Source organism: Myxocyprinus asiaticus, chromosome 42 (genome assembly GCF_019703515.2).
Source record: "Myxocyprinus asiaticus isolate MX2 ecotype Aquarium Trade chromosome 42, UBuf_Myxa_2, whole genome shotgun sequence".
Taxonomy (NCBI): Eukaryota; Metazoa; Chordata; class Actinopteri; order Cypriniformes; family Catostomidae; genus Myxocyprinus; species Myxocyprinus asiaticus.
Window position 1 is genome coordinate 5,334,821 of NC_059385.1, and position 23,655 is coordinate 5,358,475.

Sequence of the window (23,655 nt, forward strand, 5' to 3'; positions counted from 1 at the left end):
CCCGGCACTGGAGTGGCAAAACCCGGCACTGGAGTGGCAAAACCCGGCACTGGAGTAGCAAAACCCGGCACTGGAGTGGCAAAACTCGGCACTGGGAAAACACAACCAGCCGGAGCCGGACTCCGTTGGAGCTGGACGTGAAATGAACACTCAAGCAAAGATGACTCTGGACTGTGAAAAAGCCTTCAATGCCTGTCCAAGTTTTATTTTAGAGACTTTTGTTTAAAACATAGGTTTAATTGTATATTTCCTCTCCTAAAACCCTTATATATGTAGATAATACTTTTCTAAATAATTTTTTTCTTCATTTTGTTTGTCTCTTGCTTTTCAATATATTTTTCTTTAACTACAGGCATCACAAATGAAAAACATAGAACATGAAATTTCGAATCCTACTACAGTGAATGATTGTCACATGCATATTAATTAGATCGTGCTGACGTTACTTAGCGCCCAGTCAGGTTACCTTATTAATATGCATGAGCCACGCCTTACCCATAGAACTTTATTTAATTCGCTGTCTGACAAACGCCCACTTACCTTGCAACGAATCAGTTAGGCATGAACGTCACATTACGTAATTAATATTCATGAGTCATGCCTATGTCATAGTAGGATTCTATGAAGTGGTTCTTGCTGGCTGCGAAATGTTATCCAAATAAAAATCGTCGTGTAAGCGGATCCCACTTCTTTTATCAACACCGTATCAACAAAAAAGTGTTTTCTTGTTTTGGCATGTCTTTTTTAATTCCTGCAACACGTACAATTTAAGTTGACCATTTAATCTTATTTTTATGTGCAGATTAAGTAATGTTTTGGCGAGTATTTGTATATTTAATGCTATAAAGAGTGTAATAAAAACATTTAGTTCCTCATTAGACTTCATTATAATACTGCAGACATGTCTTGGCTCTCATAGTTTGGCTGGTTAGTTTATTGCACCCTCTGGCGGAAAATGGATGGAAGTACATTGTTTCATTAAAAAAAGATACCAAATGACCAAAGCTCTGGCACAGAGCAGAGGCGCAAAAACCCTGTAGGTAATGTATGCAACGCATAGGGGCGCCATATAAAGGAGGGCACTGGCGGCACACTAAGGGGGCACAATGAGGGATCCCCCCCAATCCCACCCCCACCAGGTAGGAGAGAGGGGGCGCCAATGTAAATGTTGCGTACACCTTAGAAAATGTGTAGTTGCGCCCCTGGCACAGAGTATACCTGTATAGGTGTGTATTAGTTGGGTACTGATAAAAGGTTCCTTCTAACAGCAGTTTTAAACCATTTGTAATAAAATCACTCCATGTTGTGTTTTTTCCCCATGTCATTTTTCATTATCCATATAAAGATGCTTAATGGCCTGTTTGAAAAAAAAAGTCCAGTTTGGTTACAACACAAGCTTTCATCGCTGTAACTTTGAGGTTTCATTAAATGTACCCTTTTGGACACAGATCTATAACAGGAGGTCAGTGAAGTTTAAGAAAGACAGTTTATTTAGCATCGGGCAGAAAGGGGCATGAGAGATTTGGCAGGGAGAGGGACAGCAAGAAATCGGTTACTGCTGGATACGGCGGATGGACTGGATCTGAGGGGTCTGGGAATGGGAGCCAAACTCTTTGAACTGTTTGTACTCCCCACAGTGGCGATCACACTCCATGATGTACTGGTATCCACGATAACCGGGGAACTGGTAGCACACAAACCTGTTGCACGCAGATTTAAAAAAAAGACAGTGGTGAACAAACCAATAATTGATCAGATGCTTAAAGGTGCACTCAGTAATTTTTTCCCCATTAAAAAGTTTCACTCCTAAAGAAATGAACTGTAATTTTGAAACATATGTAAGTGTGATGAGGAGGAGGGCGTGGCCAGGCCATGATGGAGCACGGCCGGCACTGAATCAGCTGATCAGCGGGAGAGCGAGATAAAGGGCAGCCGGAGATGCTGGTTCAAGAGAGAGAGAGAGACGCACGCGGCCTTGCTGCATGTTTGTTTTAAGTTGAGTTTGACATTAAAACTTTATGTTTACTGTTCAACCAGTTCCTGCCTCCTCCTTGCCCATCCTTACACTGTTACAGTGGTGCCGAAGCCTAGGGGTGAGTAGGGATGCGCTGTTGCAGAGTCCTTGCCGCTGCCATCCGCCAGGGGAGGGAGGGATCGCTGCCGGCTGCCGAGAGCCGGAGGAACCGTGGCCATCTGCCAAGAAGGGGAGGAGTGGTTCCATCCACCAGGGGCCGGAGGACTTGCTGCTGTCCTCCAGGGGAGGAGCGAGCTGGCATCTGCCAGAGGGCGGAGGAGCGGTTGAGGACAGGGCGACGGCGTGTCCAGGAGCCAGTGAGCAAGTTCTTCTCTCCCTCTCCTCTCCCTCTCACTCTGTGTCTCTCTGTGTCTCTCCCACGCCTCCCCTCATCTCTCCCCCAGGTTCCCAGGAGGCAGGGTGGGCCACCAGCTGACAGAACAGCCGGAAGGGGAGCGTCTCCCCTCCAGAGATGGGGGGGGAGTTAGTCAGACCGGTGGCACCCTGGTCTGAATTGGGCGGGGGAGGAGTTTGATGAGGAGGAGGGCATGGCCAGGCCGTGATGGAGCACGGCCGGCGCTGAATCAGCTGATCAGTGGGAGAGCAAGATAAAAGGAGGCCGGAGACACCAGTTCCAGAGAGACGCATGCGGCCATGCTGCATGTTCGTTTATGTTGGTTTTAAGTTGAGTTTGACATTAAAACTTTATGTTTACTGTTCAGCCGGTTCCCGCCTACTCCTTGCCCATACTTATACTGTTACAGTAAGAAATCATGACCACTCGCATGAGATGAGGACTTTAGTCATATCAGTAACCTTATAAAAGCTGTTTTATTCTATATGGGCAGGGGTGCCCTCATGGGGGCTGCCATTTTAGAATCACATCTGAATACTACTCGCTTAATCTCAGTAACCGTCTTGTTATTGGAAATTTTCACTCTTGGATTAAATTAATCATGGCTGATTGGTAATAATGAATTTCTACCATGGCATCTGTAACTGAAAACTACAAGCAATAAGTTACTGAATGCACCTTTAAAAAAAGAAAACAGATTTTAACTATAAGAAAAAGTGGCAGTGTCTGCATATTTAAGGTAAAGACCATTTTAGGACTTTTTAATGTAAATGAAAGATCAAGTCATTACAAAGCACTTTTTTCTTTCTTTCTGATTTTCTCCCCAATTTGGTATGCCCAATTCCCTATCCACTCTAGGTCCTCATGGTGGCGTAGTGACTCGCCTCAATCTGGGTTGCAGAGGACGAATCTCAGCTGCTTCCACGTCTGAGACCGGCAACCCACGCATCTTATCACGTGACTTGTTGAGCGTGTTACCGCGGAGATATAGTGTGTGGAGGCTTCATGCCATTCTCTGTGGCATCCACGCACAACTCACCATGCGCTCCACCGAGAGCGAACCACATTGTAGCGACCCCTATATGGGTTACCCCATGTGACTCTACCCTCCCTAGCAACCGGGCCAATTTGGTTGCTTAGGAGACCTGGCTGGAGTCACTCAGCACGCCCTGGATTCGAACACGCGACTCCAGGGGTGGTAGTCAGCGTCTTCACTCGCTGAGCTACCCAGGCCCCACAAAGCACTTTTCTTTTTTTTTTTTTTTTTTTTTTTTAACATTTTACCTGTATGAATGGTATTGATAAGATGTATTTTTTTTTTTTTTTTTTTTTTTTTTTTTTTTTTTATATTTTATTGTTTAATTTTCTGAGATGGCTTAAAAATCCAACTTTACGGAAAAAACATTATGTGGACAAATCAAAAATTGCTGAAAAGAACAACAAACTAAAATAACTACGGCAAAATACTGTCCAGTTAAAATAATCTAGTTCAAATAATTAAGGCATGTTTTTCTCTTACAGGCTTTCACTGAACACCTCAAATACCATAGTTACTACATTAATTGTTTACTGCTCTACCATCAGGGCTCGGTAAAAACGATCTCAATATGGATTCTTAAAATCACAAGATTGATAATTTCATTTCATTTTAAAGAGAAATTGATCCACATAGTTTGGGCCCTGTTGATAATTTTTTTATTTTATTAATATTTTTAGATTGTACCATGTTAGAAGGTTCCCTGTGTAATTTTATTAGCTGAGAGAGAATATCATTAATGTGTAAGCAAAATTGTTATTATAACTGAATTACACTTAAATTAATCAGAATCTTATCAAATCATATCTAATCGGAATTGAACACTTTACTACAAATACTTTTTAAAGACTTGCAGAAACCATGAGTGGTACAGATTTTTTTTTTTTTTAAATGGAAGCGAAAAAGAGAGGTCCACTCAGATACTCACGCTCCGGACTGAACACGCAGAGAACCCACTTCGTTGTTGCACCATCCCATGGCCTGCAGAGAGGGGTAGTCGTCACTGAGCTCTCCCTTACGGCCCAAGAAGTTCTCCTTCTCATAGATTGTCATTCTGCACTCCCTGTGGTTCTGTATGGAGTTAATTCAAAAGTACTGTTAGTCAATGAAATGGAGCATCTCACCACAAAAAACAAAAAACAAAAAAAACAATAATAGTCCTATTTACTGTTTGAATTTACTGTTTTTCACTTGCTGGTTTAAATATGAATTTAATAATAATAATAATGATAATGAATTAATAATAATAACTTAATAATAACCCTACTGTACATTAACAATCAATAATGACTGTTGTGGATATTGTACTGATGATATTGTACTAATGTAACCGATACATTGCAAATGAGGCTTCTGTTGAAAATAGGTTTATCAAGTAAATGAAGTCAGAAAAGTCAGGTTGGCTCTTTTTTTGAAGTGGTCTGAAACACAGTTCTAAAGTTGAGGACTGAAAAAATAGATGCTTTGTAAACTTACAGCGCAGGAAATAGGTCTAAAAGAGGTCATCCTCTCGATGTGGTAAGCATTGCTTCCCCCAAAGGCATCGCATTGAGGGTACTCTCCACGCTCCAGCACAAACTGCTGACCCTGGTAAGAGGCGTGCTCATAGCCAACCCACCTGTTGAAAAGCAAATGTTAAAGACAAGAGTATGGACAGCACTTGTGTAATTTATGCTACAGACATGAATGATATTTCAAATCGCATGGCTTGTAAGGAAGAGTTGTGCTTTTAGTTTTCTCAGCCATATGAATTTTTAACCTGGGTGACAAATTCCCATAGACTTACATTGAGGAAGGGACCCGAGCCATATCGGCCAGAATATCATAGAGACATGGGGGTGGGCTCTTTTAACTTGGGCAAGTAAGCAACTGCCCTAAAATAACCTGGCAGCCATCTGGTAACCACTCAGAACCCCCTAACAACCCCTTAGCAACATGGTAAAACACTCAGTACACTTTAGAATTCACATAGCAACACCTTGGTAACTGCTCACAACACCATAGCATCATGTCACAAAGCACCACTCGAATATTCTTCAGATAATGTAAAAATCTAGTTCTAGACTCATCGTTTTGAGGTTTAAAGCAGCAGATTTTCAGATTTTCTTGTTGTCTACATTATATAGCCATTAATATTTACTCATATTGAACACAAATCTCAAAATTGGGGGTGGACACATTCTCCTCGATGACTACGGTGGTAAAAAAATTACCCAATGAGACATTGTGCACAGATTGAAGGCGAAAATACTCACGCGCCACTCTCCACTCTCAATGAGCGAACGGTCTCAAAACCGAACTCCATAACATTGTAGCACTCAGAGGTGAACTCGTGGTGGCGACCCTGGAAGCATTCCTCGTCATACACGATGATCTGGAAGACAGAGGTTGGGCACCTTTAAATATTTCAAGGGCACAATTAAAGATCTGCATTTTGGGAAGATGATTAAATGGGATATGAACTAACTTGAAGTACCAGAGGAAGTTTATTGAGGGATTCATACTTTGAAGTATTGCACAGAGACAGTTGTAGCAGACAAAGTAGGAATTTTAGTATCAAAGTATGACAAAATCCAAAGGATATCCCAGTTCACAGTATTTCTGAAAGTACTTGCAAATATTTTTTGGACTTATGTAAGTTTTTTTGACAATAAAACTTGTTTTGAGTGACAGCTCTATGTCAAGCATACCTTCCAATGGCCAGAGAACTTGGTGCAATGGTGAGTCATCTCGTCTGTGTTGAAAACAATTGTCAAGTTGGTACAAGCAGTTCAAAGTTGCACAGATTAAATGTATAATTAGTCTATTAGACAAATTGCATCCAATTTCTTGCTATAACTACAAAATATAGTGATGACAAACAAATGTCCATTGCATACCAGTGAACCAACATCCCATACAACTCACAAACAAGTTCACCAACACTAACATGTGCACAATAAAACATGTAGAATGCATAAAATATCACAAACAAACATCATACCCTGATGATGCTACCACCAAATATGGACATATCCAAAGCAAAACATGCAAAAAGACTAAAAGGTTGAACACAACATCCCAAATGTTGGAAAAGCATGCAGGTGACCAACTAAATTAGATTTTGTTTAAAGCAAAATTTGGCATGCATGCTATTTTGATAACATATATTTTGGTAACATATGGCCATCAAAGTCATTCTCAAGTCAACAGACCAAACAGGATTGTCTCTCTAAAAGCATTTAAATGCAAAAATAAGGCCTGACACCAGATGTTGATATCTATAACTCCACCCTTGCCTAGGAGCTGGACTGGTGGCAGTATAAATGTGTTTGAAGGAGGTGGGCACAGAGAACAGGGCCGGCAGTGGCTGTTTACAATGGGTGGGGAGCCGAAGCAAGAACAGACAAGAACTCACCTCGCTTCGATGCCCTTGGGACGTCCTGATGTGAGAGTGAGAGCTGGCATGTGCATCTACCCTTTTAAAGCCTCCCCTGGCAAAGGGCCCAATAAAATCCCCGGCTCAGCAGCGAGGGAGGGGCCTGCCATTGTCCAGCTGACAAAGGAGGGGTTAAATCTATACAGCTGTAGAACTGCAAACACCACAGTATTCCCAGGGCCAATCTCTGCATCCAGGCCTATATTTGTGTATGGACCTGGACATACAAGTCATACACACACAGTATATGTTTAGGGTTGGCGCTGATCTGAGACAGTGACATGTGTAGCATGGGAAGGTGGAGCTGAAATGCGGTAGTTTTGGCTCGATCCATTTTGATGCTGTTGTTTTGGCTCAGTAAATGCGAGTACTCATGAGTGGGTGTGAAAAGAATGATTAACAGTAGTGGTTACCACCTGTTTTATTATATTCAGTAATGTACCTGGAGGTTCAAATACATAATTGGATGTTATTTGGACGTCATGGCCTAAAAGAGACTTTGTTTTGCTGTATGAAATATTTATACGTTTCACAATGTGTTGTATGCAATAGCTTATTTTGGGAATAACATGTGTTGTGCAGTTAAACATGACAAATATTTGACATTTAGCATGAATGCACTGCAGTCTGCAATCTTTAGCCAATCTCCATCCAGCTCTCGTTTGACAAAACAATAATAATAATAAAAGACTGAAGAGCATAAATGACTCTTTATCAACTTTCATTCCACTGTATGCAACTCTAGCCCTCTAGTCCAATGGCTCAGTGGGTAGCACTGTCATTTCACAGCAAGAAGGTCCCTGGTTTGAGTCCCAGCTCACCCAGGGCCTATCTGTGTGGAGTTTGCATGTTCTCCCTGTGTTCATGTGGGTTTGCTCCAGTTTTCCCCACAGTCCAAAAAACATGCAAGTTAAGTGAATTGGAAACTCTAAATTGCCCATAGGTGTGAGTGAGGTTGTGTGTGTTGCCCTGTGATGGACTAGCCACCTGTTCAGGGTGTTTCCCTGCCTTCGGCCTAAAACAGCTGGGATAGCCTCCAGATTTTATTATTCTTAAATAAAGATTGAAGTTGTCCAATCAACAAGTGTTTCTGGTTTCACCTTCTCTACCACTGTTTTGCTATTTCCATGGACCTTGTTAGGGACGTTATGATAGGTAACTATTTAACATATTTAACATTAGCAAACAAATAGATAACCTTTAAATATTTTTAGGAAAACAAATAATTTGAGCCATTTACAAGAATTAAATGTGATATTAAACATTTGTGGAAAAGTTGATTATTTCTTACATAGACAATATACAGCAGATAAGCATTCTTGCTTATTTGTTGTTTTTATAAATAAAAATACAGAAAACTTATACAGTGTATTTATAAAAATTGCAGGCAATTCAATCTCATAACTGTGACAAAACTAAAGATAAAAAAAATTTAGGATCTTAGGCTGTTCCTCATTAATTATTTTGCTTTTAAACATTATGTATTATCATACATCACACATACATACTTTATATTATACCTTTTATATTATATTTAATATACTGTATATTATGAACTTTTATTTAGATACATTATATTTTATATTTTCACATAATCCTTAACTTTGTTGCTATCCTTTTATTCTTTTATGTTAGTACATTATACAAAAGCACAATTAAGGTGAGATACAGGTATAGCATTTCACTGCCACAACATGTATGTGTATGTGACAAATAAAATACTTTTACTTGTCTTTTATTTGTCATGTTGTTATGTGACAAATAATATTGCTAACTGCTTGCTAAGTAATATATATCTGTTCATTCTCTTGTTCCTTTGCTAGATTTAAACAAACCCATAAAAATGCTTATATAGTTAGCATCAGTGTAATCCAACAGACCATATTTCTTATGAAACTCAGGCAAAGTCAGAGAACATGTTAAAGAGCACAGTAGAAAAGATTAGCTTTACCTGACCTCTGACCTGTGAATACCTCTCGTTCATATGTAGCCTATAGCACAGAACGTCGGCTCGGAGGGGAAAGTGCCATTGTCAGGGCTTTCCATTGACAGTAAAATGCTTACAGGCACAGCAGGGAGAGCGTTCTGGACTATGCAATGGCCCTGAGGCTTTGGCACAGGCAAACTCTGATGACGGGGTGCTTCTATTGTACACCAAGCCCCTCTATACTCGCCTTGCCAGGGTATAAAAGGTAGAGCAGTGGTCAGAGGGGCCAGCACGAGCCAGCCAACCCAGCAAGGCACAGCTATACTCAAGCAGGTAAGAGCCCAGCAAACACAAATGCATCCAAAAGGGATACAGCAAAAGTGTTCCCAACTTATTCTACAGCTGGGATTCCCTTTCGTACCTGCCTTGTTCTTCAAGGCAATCACAACTTATGGATGCAGTAGGGAATCACCCTGGATTCACTTATTTTTCATGCTATTTTTGTATTTGGAGATTGATAGCAACCATTAGAAATATAATCCCAAAGTCCTACCATCCCTCACCCTAACTCCATTCAAATATGTCCGGTCTTCAAACAGATTTCCCCACTCCCACCACACTGGCCTTGGACAGATATTTTGAGTATATCCAAAAATGTCAAGCCTCATGACCTTTCCCACCCTTTGCTCTCTCTCCCACAGAAGTTCTTGAACTCATACATCATGTCTCAGACTGCCAAGTCCGCCTCCAACCAAGGCACCGATGCCAAGGACAAGGGAGCTCCTGCCCCTGCTGCCACTAGCAAGGCCTCCAAGACCGGAGATCCTGGAATGACGGGCAACTACAGAGTAAGTAGCTATGTCTTGACATATGTTTTGATTGGCATGGAACCTTAAGTAGATGATTAAATACTCTACTTCTGTAGAGAAACAGCCTAACTTACTACTTCTATATAATAATGCAACATCCAGTCAAATCAGAATGACCTATTCCTATTCCTAGAGAGCCACTTTCAAAGTTTAGTTCCAAACCTGCTCCGACACATCATGCTGTAATTTTAAGCAAACCCAAAGACCTTGATTATTTGGTTCAGTTGCGTTTGATTACAGTTAGAGTTAAACTCTACAGGAAAGTGGCTCTCCAAGAGCATGAATGAGTAACCACGAGCTAAATTGCTAAATAACCTGGTTGTGTTCTAAATGATAGTCTTACCTGAGCCCAATTCCAAGTGTCTTCATCTTCCTGAACTCTTGCAGATCTTCCTGTTCGACCAGGAGAACTTCCAGGGCAGGATGATGGAGGTCCAAAACGAGTGTATGAACGTTTGTGAACGCGGAATGGACAGAGTCCGCAGTATCATTGTTGAGTGCGGCCCGTAAGTCACTGTCAAATGGATTCTATCTAATGTGGATGGGAAAAACATAGAGGCTATTTCTAAATGTTGGACATTCCCTGATGGAACATGGATGCCAATGGCAACATCTTCTTTTTCTGACTTGTCAGTACCATCATTTTCCTCCATACTCATGCTGTTATCCCTCCGTTCCTCTCTTTTTTTCCTCGTCCACGTGTTGCCATCCACTGTCAACATCTGTCTGGTACACATCTCTCCCTGCTGTCCATGTCTTCAGCTTTGTTGCCTTCGAGCAGACTAACTTCCGTGGTGAGATGTTCATTCTGGAGAAGGGCGAGTATCCTCGCTGGGACACCTGGTCAAACAGCTACCGCAGTGATTGTCTCATGTCCCTCAGACCCATTCGCATGGTATGACCATTTGGGGGCAACTCAACTTCTGCATTACACATGTTAAATTTAAATGCATGACCTCAGCAAGCTGTGTCATTGAAATTTGTTTTGATGCTTCCAGGATCCCATGGAGCACAAGATCTGCCTGTATGAGCTGTCCGACTTCAAGGGCAACAAGATGGAGATCCAGGAGGATGATGTGCCAACCCTGTGGGCACATGGCTTCTGTGACAGAGTGGGCAGCGTGAGGGTTCCTGGTGGAGCGTAAGTACAACGTCAAACATTAAACACAGGGCCACTTCTAGTGGGCAATAATATGTCTGATTGATGTACACTGCTGGTCACCAGCATTTGTTTTGGATGCTAGTCCAGACTTCTAAACTAGCTTAACCAGCAAGACGTCCTGACACCATCATGAATTCCCATGCTGATTGCAGTGGGCTTATGCTAGTGTGGTGCTTGTTTACTTTGTGACCTAGCTAAGCCATGCTCTCCATCAAAAGAAAAGGCTAGTCAGTCAGCATGGCTTTGATGGTGGACAGCATGGCTAAGCTAGTCCACCAGTTAGACTAGCACTAAACCAGCAATAATCTGCCTGAACCAGCATGGAAATTCATATTGGTGTAAGCTAGTCATTTCAGCAGGCCAGTGTCTATTAGCATGATTATTAACACAAAGTACTACAGAGAGAGGTGCAAAAGTACAGACCAGTTTGTGTTAAATAATGAGTATGTAACAGGTAGTCTAATAACAATACTATGCTATCTTTTACAAATTCTAACCTATTCTTTCTTTTTTTCGAAGTTGGGTGGGATACCAGTACCCTGGCTACAGAGGCTACCAGTATCTGTTTGAGTGTGGCGACTACAGACACTACAACGAGTTTTGCGCCTTCCAGCCTCAGATTCAGTCCATGCGCCGTGTGAGGGACATGCAGTTCCACCAGCGTGGCTGCTTCAATCTGACCGCCGCTAAACAGTAAACTAACCTCGCTGCGGTCTTGTAGCATAGCGATTAGCCTTCTCATGGCGCTTCCCTCGCTGCGGTCTTGTAGCATAGCGATTAGCCTTCTCATGGCGCTTTTTATCCCACTTTCCTTCCCCCCTTTCTCTGACTTCTCTCCTCAGAATAGATTCATTTAAATTGTTCCGGACATCTAACTGACTTTTTATGATGCCAATAATAAACATGTTTTGGAAAAACAAATGCTGACTACTCTTTTTATTCTTTTTTTCCATTTTTTAAATATTTTATTAATTTCCTCATCCCCATTTTATTATGCAGAAGTTTGGCTAAAAAAATAATGTATGCTTTAAATTATTAAAATTCATTCTTTGTTTCATTCCTCTTACTCAAAAAAACTACTTGTACCTTTTAGTAAACTTTAATAAGTAACATTAAAGAAATATACATCGATCAGCCACAACATTAAAACCACCTGCCTAATATTGTGTAGGTCCCCCTCGTGCCACCAAAACAGCTCCAACCCGCATCTGAGAATAGTATTCTGAGATGCTATTCTTCAGAGCCCTTCTGACAACTACAATCATTCCATGCTCCAAATCACTGAGATCACATTTTTCCCCATTCTGATGGTTGATGTGAACATTAACTGAAGCTCCTGACCCATATCTGCATGATTTTATGCACTGCAATGCTGCCACACGATTGGCTGATTCGATAATCGCATGGATGATTGTTGGTGCCAGATGGGCTGGTTTGAGTATTTCTGTAACTGCTGATCTCCTGGGATTTTCACACAACAGTCTCTAGAATTTAATCAGAATGGTGCAAAAACAAAAAACATCCAGTGAGCGGCAGTTCTGTGGGTGGAAATGCCTTGTTGATGACAGAGGTCAACAGAGAATGGCCAGACAGGTTCGAACTGACAAAATCTATGGTAACTCAGATAACCGCTCTGTACAATTGTGGTGAGAAGAATATCATCTCAGAATGCTATTCTCAGATGGGGGTTGGTGCTGTTTTGGTGGCACGAGGGGGACCTACACAATATTAGGCAGGTGGTTTTAATGTTGTGGCGGATCGGTGTATTTTATGACACAAATGTGTATATTGACTAAAGGAAACAGTTTATACTTTAAATTTGCACATTTATAGATATAATAGTCACAATAACTGTTAATAATACCAATTTATTTAATATTTCGTCCAGGAAAGATTTTTTTCACAATGTAGAAATATATAATCTATATGACTATTTATAATATACATATTATATTTAAAATAATTTTTGTATACATTTCTAATTTCTTCTAATCCAACTGTATATTTCTCCTTTTAGCAATTTTATATTTATTTATGTTTTACCTTTACTCTTTTTTATTACTCTTACCCAAAACAAAACAAAAGACCATCATCATGACGTAATGATCACATGGCACGAGCACACGCTCTCCACTTCCTGTTTGCTGTTGCGCAAGAGGAAATATTAGAGCCAAGATGGCGGCGCTTTTCAAAGCACGGAGAGGTCAGTGTCTTCAGTGAATATTACTGCATGTTTACACCAGTGTCACTCACAACTCATCATTAGCAAGTGTATAGTACTATATTACAGGACGCATTAACAGCTACTTTACTAGAGACAATGCAATGACAGCACAAAAATTAAAGACACATATAAGACTGTCTAAATCATTTCTTCTCCATTGCAATAAACATTTAAACTGAATATAATGCCTCTAAGATAAGCTGTTTCATGTAGTTTAATTCAAATAATAAAAGTCTAAATAAAATGTGTTCTCTTTAACATTGCATTTGAAATGCATCCTCTAAAATTATTTCACATAAAGGCATAATATTGCATGTGAATTGTTAGTTTCTTACTTGTTTGTGTTATGTTGGAGGGTTTATTGTCATATATTGTTTTGTTCTTTACCTGACAGCTGTCTGTTTTATTCCAAACATAAGTATCACTCCAGTTGGCTCCCATCTTCATTAGAGACACGCTTTGTGCACTTTTATTGTACTATGTAACTAATTATGCATGTACACACACTCAGTTTCTAAATATAAAGCAGATTTGCTTTATTAAAGTTGTTTTCCCCGCCGGTATGATAAGGGGCAGTCTTACTATGACCTTTAACCTACTTTTACTCTGCAGGCTCTGCCCCTGTGTATAGTGATATTCTGATATTGTGTGGTTCATAAACATATTTTATTAACAAAAAAGTACCCAAACATACCATGTGGATATGGTACATTGATATTATTTAAAGCATCTTAGAGTATCATGTAAATACCATGGTATTACAGTCTGATGCCAACACTGCATTCGTGTATTGTGTTGCCTATTTTTTGAGGTCCTTGCTGATATTGTCCTCCTTTCACCCCTATACACTGGCAGCCAAAAGTTTGGAATAATGTACAGATTTTGCTGTTTCGGAAGGAAATTGGTACTTTAATTCACCAAAGTTGCATTCAACTGATCACAAAGTATAGTCAGGACATTACTGATGTAAAAAAACAGCACCATCACTATTTGAAAAATGTCATTTTTTATCAAATCTAGACAAGCCCCATTTCCAGCAGCCATCACTCTAACACCTTATCCTTGAGTAATCATGCTAAATTGCTAATTTGGTACTAGAAAATCACTTGCCATTATATCAAACACAGTTGAAAGCTATTTAGTTCGTTAAATGAAGCTTAACATTGTGTTTGTGTTTGTTTTTGAGTTGCCACAGTATGCAATAGACTGGCATGTCTTAAGGTCAATATTAGGTCAAAAATGGCAAAAAAGAAACAGCTTTCTCTAGAAACTCGTCAGTCAATCATTGTTTTGAGGAATGAAGTCTAAACAATGCTTACAATTGCCAAAAAAAGTGATGATTTCATACAAAGCTGTACACTACAGTCTTCAAAGACAAAGGACAACTGGCTCTAACAAGGACAGAAAGAGATGTGGAAGACCAGATGTTCAACTAAACAAGAGGATAAGTACATCAGAGTCTCTAGTTTGAGAAATAGACGCCTCGCATGTCCTCAGCTGACAGCTTCATTGAATTCTACCCACTCAACACCAGTTTCATGTACATCAGTAAAGAGAAGACTCAGGGGTGCAGGCCTTATGGGAATAATTGCAAAGAAAAAGCCACTTTTGAAACAGAAAAACAAAAAGAAAAGGTTAGAGTGGGCAAAGAAACACAGACATTGGACAACAGATAATTGGAAAAGAGTGTTCTGGATCTTAACCCCATTGAGCTTTTGTGGGATCAGCTAGACTGTAAGGTGTGTGAGAAGTGCCCGACAAGACAGTCACATCTATGACAAGTGTTACAGGAAGTGTGGGGTGAAATGTCACCTGAGTATCTGGACAAACTGACAGCTAGAATGCCAAGGATCTGCAAAGCTGTAATTGCTGCACGTGGAGGATTTTTTGATGAGAACTCTTTGAAGTAGTTTAAGAATTTCTGAATATATATACAGTATATATTTTTTTTTTTCAAATTGTAATAGTAATTTTTCAGTTTATCAGTTGAATGCCACTTTGGTGAATAAAAGTACCCGTTTCTTTCCATAAGAGCAAAATCTGTACATTATTCCAAACTTTTGGCCGCCAGTGTATTTGTGTCTTTATTCATCAGCTCTGGTCATGGTAGCGGGTCATGGCACTCGTTTTTTGACCCAGCTTGCGGAGTTGCCAGAATTGCATCAAATGATGAGACAGACATGTAGAGACTATGCTCAAAAGGAACTTGCGCCAATCGCTGCCCAGCTGGATAAAGATCACAAATTCCCAGCCAAGCAGGTAAAAGACACATCAGTTGTAGAATTCTAAATAATTAAATTGGGCATGTAAGGTTTATCGTAGTAGTCGTGAGTTTTAAAGGTTTAATTTGTTCAGGTACAAGAGCTCGGCGCGATGGGGGTCATGGCTGTAGAGGTACCAGAGAATCTGGGTGGAGCTGGGATGGATTATCTTGCATACAGTCTCGCCGTGGAAGAGCTTAGCAGAGGATGTGCCTCCACTGGAGTCATCGTCAGTGTGAATAATGTGAGTTGCTTTTTATTCTGTTCATGAAAAACTTCATTAATAAATCCTGAACCTATCATTAAAGTTGCAGTTAAACAACAAACCGAGCAGTCACAAATTGGAAAGATGCTAGAGTCACAAATTGGAAAAGATGCATTTCTCTTACAGGCCTTGTCTGGTTCATAATTCACTTCAAAAGCAATATTTTGCACAAAAGTATGAAGCCTATTTTAAGGAACAGTAAGATACTATTTTCATGACAATTAACCACATTTTCTCATTTACAATTATTACTGTAATTGTAAAAAATGTCTTGCTCACAGTAATGAAAATTATCCAGTCCAGACACATTGAAGTCAGGATAAGTGGCAGTACAGCAAATTCTACTATGATGTAGAAATGATCAGAAATTATTTTCAGAAATAGTTTTGCGTTCCCTCACAAAAAAGTGTTGCGTTCCCTTGCAATAGTTTGCATCCTCTCACAATCATTTTGGGTTCCCTCGCAATACTTTTATCCATCCCGTATGAAAATTAATAGAGGTAGACCGGTATTTCCGTTTTTTCCGATCATTGCTTTTTGGAACTATTGGTGATCTGCAAAAATGTGGTCATGTAAACACACAAGTAGCGTTCTTACAGGTTTTTGAAAAGTGTGCATGTGCGTGAACAGACCGGATAACTGACGTCGTAGGATGGAACCATACATCATATCAACATGTCCACACAGCGGAAAGAATTCAACTTTCTGGGAGTACAGTGGAAAAAGAATAAAGAAAATAAACTATAAACTATCCATATTAAATGCACTCACTATTTAACAATAAAACAATAAATAAAAAAAATCCTCATCTGTCTTCTGCGCTAGCATCTATTCTACTCCAGCTACTTTGAGAACTCGGCATTGCGATACAGAAGATATTGTTGACTTCTGTATGACAAATTGCTTATGTTCCTCATTTGTAAGTCGCTTGGGATAAAAGCGTCTGCTAAATGACAATGCAAATGTATGAATAATAATCAACCTTATTTCTTGTTAAACCTCATTTGATGAAGTACACACATTATATATATATATATCACACACACACACACACACACACACACACACACACACACACACACACACAGTTGAAGTCAGAAGTTTACATACACCTTAGCCAAATACATTTTAAACTTAGTTTTTCAAAATTCCTGACATTTAGTCATGGAAAATATCTCCTGTCTTAGGTCAGTTAGGATCACTATTTTAAGAATGTGAAATGTCAGAATAATAGTAGAGAGAATGATTTATTTCAGCTTTTATTTCTTTCATCACATTACCAGCGGGTCAGAAGTTTACATACACTTTGTTAGTATTTGGTAGCATTGCCTTTAAATTGTTTAATTGGGTCAAACTTTTTGGGTAGCCTTCCACAAGCTTCTTACAATAAGTTGCTGGAATTTTGGCCCATTCCTCCAGACAGAACTGGTGTAACCTTTTCAGGTTTGTAGACCTCCTTGCTCGCACATGCTTTTTCAGTTCTGCCCACAAATTTTCTATCGGATTGAGGTCAGGGCTTTGTGATGGCCACTCCAATACCTTGACTTTGTTGCCCTTAAGCCATTTTGCCACAACTCTGGAGGTATGCTTGGGGTCATTGTCCATTTGGAAGACCCATTTGTGACCAAGCTTTAACTTCCTGGCTGATGTCTTGAGATGTTGCTTCAATATATCCACATAATTTTCATTATGGCCAAACAGTTAAATTTGTTTCATCAGACCAGAGGACATTTCTCCATAAAGTAAGATCTTTGTCCCCATGTGCACTTGTAAACTGTAGTCTGGCTTTTTTTATGGCAGTTTTAGAGTAGTGGTTTCTTCCTTGCGGAGTAGCCTTTCAGGTTATGTCGATATAGGTGGATATAGATACTTGCCTACCGGTTTCCTCCAGCGTCTTCACAAGGTCCTTTGCTGTTGTTCTGGGATTGATTCACGCGTTTTCCACCAAACTACGTTCATCTCTAGGAGACAGAATGTGTCTCCTTCCTACGCTGTATGATGGCTGTGTGGTCCCATGGTGTTTATACTTGCGTAACTATTGTTTGTATAGATGAACGTGGTAACTTCAGGCATTTGGAAATTGCTCCCAAAGATGAACTAGACTTGTGGAGGTCCACAGATTTTTTTTCTGAGGTCTTGGCTGATTTCTTTTGATTTTCCCATGATGTCAAGCAAAGAGGCACTGAGTTTGAAGGTAGGTGTTAAAATACTTCCACAGGTACACCTCCAATTGACTCCAGTTAGCCAATTAGCCTATCAGAAGCTAATTGGCTAATTGCCTAAAAGCTTGACATCATTTTCTGGAATTTTCCAAGCTGCTTAAAGGCACGGTTAACTTAGTGTATGTAAACTTCTGACCCACTGGAATTGTGATATAGTCAATTAAAAGTGAAACAGTCTGTCTGTAAACAATTGTTGGAAAAATTACTTGTGTCATGCACAAAGTAGATGTCCTAAACAACTTGCCAAAACTATAGTTTGCCAATATGAAATCTGTGGAATAGTTAACAAATGAGTTTTAATGACTTCAGCCTAAGTGTATGTAAACTTCTGACTTCAACTGTGTGTTTATGTGTGTGTGTATATATATATATATATATATATATATATATATATATATATACATACAAACATACATACTGAACTCTTCATCTGGTGAATATATAGGCTATAAAAAGCTTAATTTGGTTAATACTTACTAATAGTGCATTGTAATGGGGCCAGGTCTTTGTCATTTCAAAATAAGAGTCCCAGGTGTGTTTTGGCTTGTTTACAGTTAAAAGTCTCGTGTTATGCATCAAAATAAAATTTGGTTATTATTGGGGTTTTGGTTGAACAATAAACTGCATCTGGGATTTTATTTCTCTTTTTACTCGTGTTACCTCTGTGTCTGTGCCCATCATAGTAAGGAATGAATAAGATTTGTTTAAGATTTTTTCCTTGTGATATTGTATCGATATTTGCAGGCCAAATTTCGATATTATTATTTTAATTGTTTCACATTATTGTGATGGGAATTTTTTTTTTCTTTGCCAAATTGATCTAGGAAATCAACAACAGTCCCTTAGAAGGTGCAGTTATCATGCTTTACACATAATCACCCACCGTTACTAAAATGTATTACAATTTTACAGTAGTAACATTAACTGAGGTATTTTGACAAAAATGTTAGTATCATATTGCTAACTTTTTATGTGAAATCTATTTTACTTTTGTGTACTGAATCTGTTTTGTAATAAATAATACTATAATTTTTACAAAGACTAGCTACATTGACTTAACTGCAGAAATAAGGACCCATAATGGTCTTACTGTATATGCTTATGGCTTTGTAATGTACATAGATATTAGGAAATAAACTGGCCTTGTTTTGTAAACTGGCACTTTTATATTAATTTAATAATGCATTTGGTGATTTGATTTGGTTCTCTGAAGTCCAATGAAGATGAATGAGAAACATTGGGTGAAATATCACAATATATCATAGTTATGAATCGCAATACACCAAAAATAAAGAACCGCAATAATATCGTATTGTGACATAAATATCGATATAATATCGTATCGCCAGTTACCATGTGATTTCCACCCATATTTTCCACCACCTAAGTTATCGGTATCAGCAAAATCCACTTGCAGTTGACCTCTAAAAATTACTTATGATTTTACTACAGTAACCATAGTTGAACTTTGGCATTTGTAGTAAAACCAAAGTAACCACAACATTTACCATGGTTTTGCTACAATAACCATATTTTAACCATGATATTTGTATTAAAACTATCCAATACAAGAAAACAAAAACTATGGTTTATTCTCTAAAACAAAAAAACAAAAAACATGAGCAGCTTTCCCACATACAGTCCCGGTACCTTTCCCTTATTAATTTTCTAGATGAGAACTCTTAAGAGGAACAGCACACCTGGCAAAACTTTTCCCTCTTGCATTCGCATGCACAAAAGTAACCCCCATTGTGACGCCATCTAGTGTCGACCATTCTTCTTCTGACGTTGTTTGCACGCATGATTCAGTTGCAATAACAAAATCAACAACACTGACGGAGGACGCCAGGATCGGAGCTACTCTTTTGTTAGGGCTGTTTAAAAACAAACTGTGGCTGCATCCGAAAACGTGAGCAGCTGCCTTGCTGCTTAATCAGTTAATGGCTTGAACCATAGTGCTAATGAAAATGAACCATGGTTTTACTATAGTAAACCTGCTGTTTTTTTTATTTATTTTTTTTTTTTTTGGTAGTAAGAACCATGATTTTAAAAACCATGGTGCATGTACCACAAATTAACCATAATGTTTATGTAGTAAACTAACCATGTTTTTTGGCAGAATGATTAGGATTTTATTACTATATTTTTGGTTTTCCTGTATTATTACTATGGTTTTACCACAAATATCATGGTTAAAATATGGTTGCTGTTGTAAAACCATGACCAATTTTGTGGTTAACTATAGTTACTGTAGTAAAACCGTAGTTAATTTTCATAATGTATGGATAAAGTTATTGCGAGAAAACAAAATAATTATAAGGGAACACAAAATGTATTGCAAGGGAATGCAAAACTATTTAAGGAAATAAGGGGCTTTGTATCAAATAGAATAGTGAAAAAAATGACAAACATATTCAAACAGGTTTCCCAAACTCTCCCCATGTCTTCCATTGGCTGGACAAACATATAGTCCCACTCCAAACTCATGCCATTGGGGGTATAACTGTCATGAAAATACGACCCCCAAATTTGTGGACAGTTTTTAAGAAATTCACCCCCTTATTCAAAATGTGTCCTTTTGAAAAATACACAAAATATGTCCTCTGTTATTCTTCTATAGGCTTTGCAGCACATGCATCAGCCTAACATATAGGTTTACACATTTAACACAGATGGCAATCTGTTTTTAAATTTGACTACATTTCTGTGTTTTAGTCACTGTATCTAGGTCCGATTATGAAGTTTGGCACAGAGGAACAGAAAAAGCAATGGATTACACCCTTCACCACGGGGGAAAAAGTGGGATGTTTTGCTCTGAGTGAGCCAGGTAAAAACAATGGCATTTACATGAGCTGTGTTTGCTTTATGAAACACTATAAACACCTACCACACTTTCCTTCTAATGACTCAGTTGTAGAGTCTTTTATTGGAATGATTTAGTTTATATATCTATAGATCCAAAGAGTTGCCATGTTTGCAATACCATCAGTGACACATGCACAGTTGAGTGCCTCTATAAAGTGTTGTGCTAAACTTGTTTATTTTGCTTTAAAGGAAACGGCAGCGATGCAGGTGCCGCATCAACATTGGCGCGTCAGGAGGGAGACGAGTGGGTTCTGAACGGAACCAAGGCCTGGATCACCAACTGCTGGGATGCTTCAGCCACGGTTGTTTTTGCTACAACAGACAAGAGCCTAAAGCACAAGGTGCGATGTGCATTTTCAATTTTGAATGACCTGATTTGAAAAACATTGATGATAATGTATAATTGTAATAGAATTGAGGAAAAATGCAAAGAGCTGCTTTTATTTGATTTGAATGTGCCTATTTAAACAGTGAATGAGAGCTTTCAAATTAGAAATATTTAAATGTTTATTCTGATTTTGTTTGTGAATTAATCTGAAAATCAGGGAATTAGTGCTTTCCTGGTGCCGATGCCTCATCCGGGGTTGTCTTTAGGGAAGAAAGAGGACAAACTGGGAATTCGGGCTTCATCCACTGCCAATATCATTCTGGAAGACTGTCGTATCCCACTCGGCAACATGCTGGGAGAAAGGGGAATGGGCTTCAAGATCGCAATGGTATGATTTTAGCACATTGAAGTAATTTTTTCTCAAAAATGTAAAAATCGTTCATATAAACTCAATCTATATCCATCTTTACTGTCTGCATTTGATCTACTGTAATTGTTTAATTCGTGATGGCTTTGAACCACTGTTAATCTTGTCAACAAAATTACTGACAAACGTTTGTTGATAAAGGGTTTTTTGATTTAGTCAATGATAATGAACACGAGACAAAAAAAGATGTATCATGACTAATCATATGGTTTTAAGTAAAACATACTGTTGAGAAAAATAAAAATACAGCAAAGATATTAACAATACACTAACACTGTTTTATATATGTATTTTAATACAAGCTAGTAAGAATTGATTGAAATAATCCAGTCATAGTATGTTGGGGGATTTCCCCACTGAGCATTTGCAATAAACTTTACTAACGGTTTAATTACCTCACACAAACGCATCCAATATGTGACATTAATCAGCTATATCCACAACATAAATGTAATATTACAACTTACATCAGCACAGACAATGAAGTAAATAATTCTAGTCAGAATGCGTAACTTGTATAGTGAATACGCCGATTACTTAAAGGGATAGTTCACTCAAAAATGAAAATTCTCTCATCATTTCCTTACTCTCATGCCATCCCAAATGTCACTCCCCACTTACACCTTTACTTCTACATTCTTTTGTTTTTGGCGATTTGCATTCTTCACGCATATCGCCACCTACTGGGCAGGGAGGCGAATTTATGGTAAAAACAGACTTAAATATTGATCTTTTTCTCACCCACACCTATCATATTGCTTCAGAAGACATGGATTTAACCACTGGAGTCTTATGGATTACTTTTATGCCTCCTTTATGTCCTTTTTGGACCTTCTGAGTTCTGGTCACCATTCACTTGCATTGAATGGACCTACAGAGCTGAGATATTCTTCTAAAAATCTTCATTTGTGTTCTGCAGAAGTAAGAAAGTCATACACATCTGGGTTGGCATAAGGGTGAGTAAATGATGAGAGAATTATTATTTTTGGGTGAACAATGCCTTTAAAAATGTTCAACACGTCACGCAATATCCTAAACTGTCAGAACATGAGGAATTCACAACAAAGTAACTTCTAAAAAGTAGCTAATACTTCAGTATATTTATTATTTGCTCTTATTTCAGGAGCTCAGATTTTCAGAACAGTTTTCTGATGTTGTTTTATAAAACATATTAAACTTTAATTTGTTTGATACATGTTCAAATAATTGTAAGTGGTTTATGTGGTTATGTGGTGGTTTTTGTCACTTTGCACATTATCGTCAACTAAACTGAGTTAAATGCCATATAATTGTAGTCATTCAAAAATAACAAGGTAAAACTGACTAAAATTGCACTTTTCGATTTTGGTTTGAACATGACATGATGAAATATTTGCTAAATTTAAATGACCTTTTCATCAAAAGACAAAACTTATGACTAAAATTAAAAATTGAACACTTTTAACAGCAAACTCTGGACAGTGGGCGGATCGGTATAGCAGCACAGGCTCTTGGGATTGCACAGGCGGCGCTGGACTGTGCTGCTGATTACGCTCATAAGAGAACAGCTTTCGGTGCTCCGATTGGGAAACTGCAGGCAATACAGGTTACATACAGGCCATAAAAAATCTCTAACACTTCCTTGATGTTTACATTCAGAAAAGAATGTTTGTTTCATGTTTAAATGTAACATCTGGGATGATACAGCCGCAGCGGTTTGCTTATGTATAAATGTCTCTTTCAGTTCAAATTAGCAGACATGGCTGTAGCTATAGAGAGCGCTCGGCTTCTCACCTGGAAAGCTGCAATTCTGCGGGATGCAAAGAAACCTTTTATGAAGGTTAGTGCATCTTCTCAAGAAGAAATATTGTACTGTTCAAGTTAAATGCACTGATGGTTTGGTGCTGGATCATGTATTATATATCTAGGGAACAGGATATCTTAAACACTTAGAGGTGGGCTCTTTTGACATGGGCCAGTTAGGAAGCTACCACATGGCAACCCACTCCAAAAACCTTAGCAACGGCATAGCAATGTCCTGGGAACCAGAATACCCTAGAATCGTGGCACGGGCAAGCATCATTGACATTTTCTTCTGAAAATGTGCAAATCCAGTTAATACTGTATATTTTTCTTTATTCTCCAGGAAGCTGCAATGGCAAAACTTGCTGCATCTGAGGCTGCTACTTTTGTCTCTCATCAGGTAAACACTCTAAAGTTTTTAATGATATGTAGTTTTACTTTTAAAGGAGGAAATGTTCAAAGATCAAAGGTCCACTAACCTGACATTGCATTAAACATGA

General features: G+C 38.8%; 3 protein-coding genes across 4 annotated transcripts in view; 2 read left to right on the top strand and 1 right to left on the bottom strand.

The window, feature by feature from the left end:
- Positions 1-23,655, top strand: part of LOC127432595 (short-chain specific acyl-CoA dehydrogenase, mitochondrial-like) — a 139,134-nt gene that overhangs the window by 114,599 nt on the left and 880 nt on the right. The window contains exons 1-9 of one of the 2 annotated variants that reach the window (XM_051683882.1): positions 12,938-12,984; positions 15,101-15,264; positions 15,361-15,510; positions 20,469-20,580; positions 20,808-20,959; positions 21,164-21,334; positions 22,821-22,958; positions 23,097-23,192; positions 23,499-23,555. In XM_051683882.1, the coding sequence (XP_051539842.1) occupies positions 12,957-12,984; positions 15,101-15,264; positions 15,361-15,510; positions 20,469-20,580; positions 20,808-20,959; positions 21,164-21,334; positions 22,821-22,958; positions 23,097-23,192; positions 23,499-23,555 (1,068 nt within the window). In that variant the 5' untranslated portion in view covers positions 12,938-12,956. Of the gene's footprint in view, positions 1-12,937; positions 12,985-14,639; positions 15,265-15,360; positions 15,511-20,468; positions 20,581-20,807; positions 20,960-21,163; positions 21,335-22,820; positions 22,959-23,096; positions 23,193-23,498; positions 23,556-23,655 lie in introns of those variants that run through there. The other variant, XM_051683883.1, reaches the window with a different exon arrangement.
- On the bottom strand, positions 1,468-6,873 carry LOC127432626 (beta-crystallin A4-like). The gene is made up of 6 exons (XM_051683938.1): positions 6,803-6,873; positions 6,096-6,139; positions 5,661-5,779; positions 4,882-5,023; positions 4,334-4,476; positions 1,468-1,700 (listed from the first exon to the last, which is right to left on the bottom strand). Exons 2-6 carry the CDS (start codon positions 6,132-6,134, stop codon positions 1,553-1,555), a joined length of 591 nt encoding a protein of 196 aa, XP_051539898.1. The 5' UTR covers positions 6,135-6,139; positions 6,803-6,873; the 3' UTR covers positions 1,468-1,552.
- LOC127432618 (beta-crystallin B1-like) lies at positions 9,033-11,702 on the top strand. The gene is made up of 6 exons (XM_051683930.1): positions 9,033-9,083; positions 9,452-9,598; positions 10,007-10,125; positions 10,382-10,514; positions 10,618-10,760; positions 11,301-11,702. Exons 2-6 carry the CDS (start codon positions 9,473-9,475, stop codon positions 11,476-11,478), a joined length of 699 nt encoding a protein of 232 aa, XP_051539890.1. The 5' UTR covers positions 9,033-9,083; positions 9,452-9,472; the 3' UTR covers positions 11,479-11,702.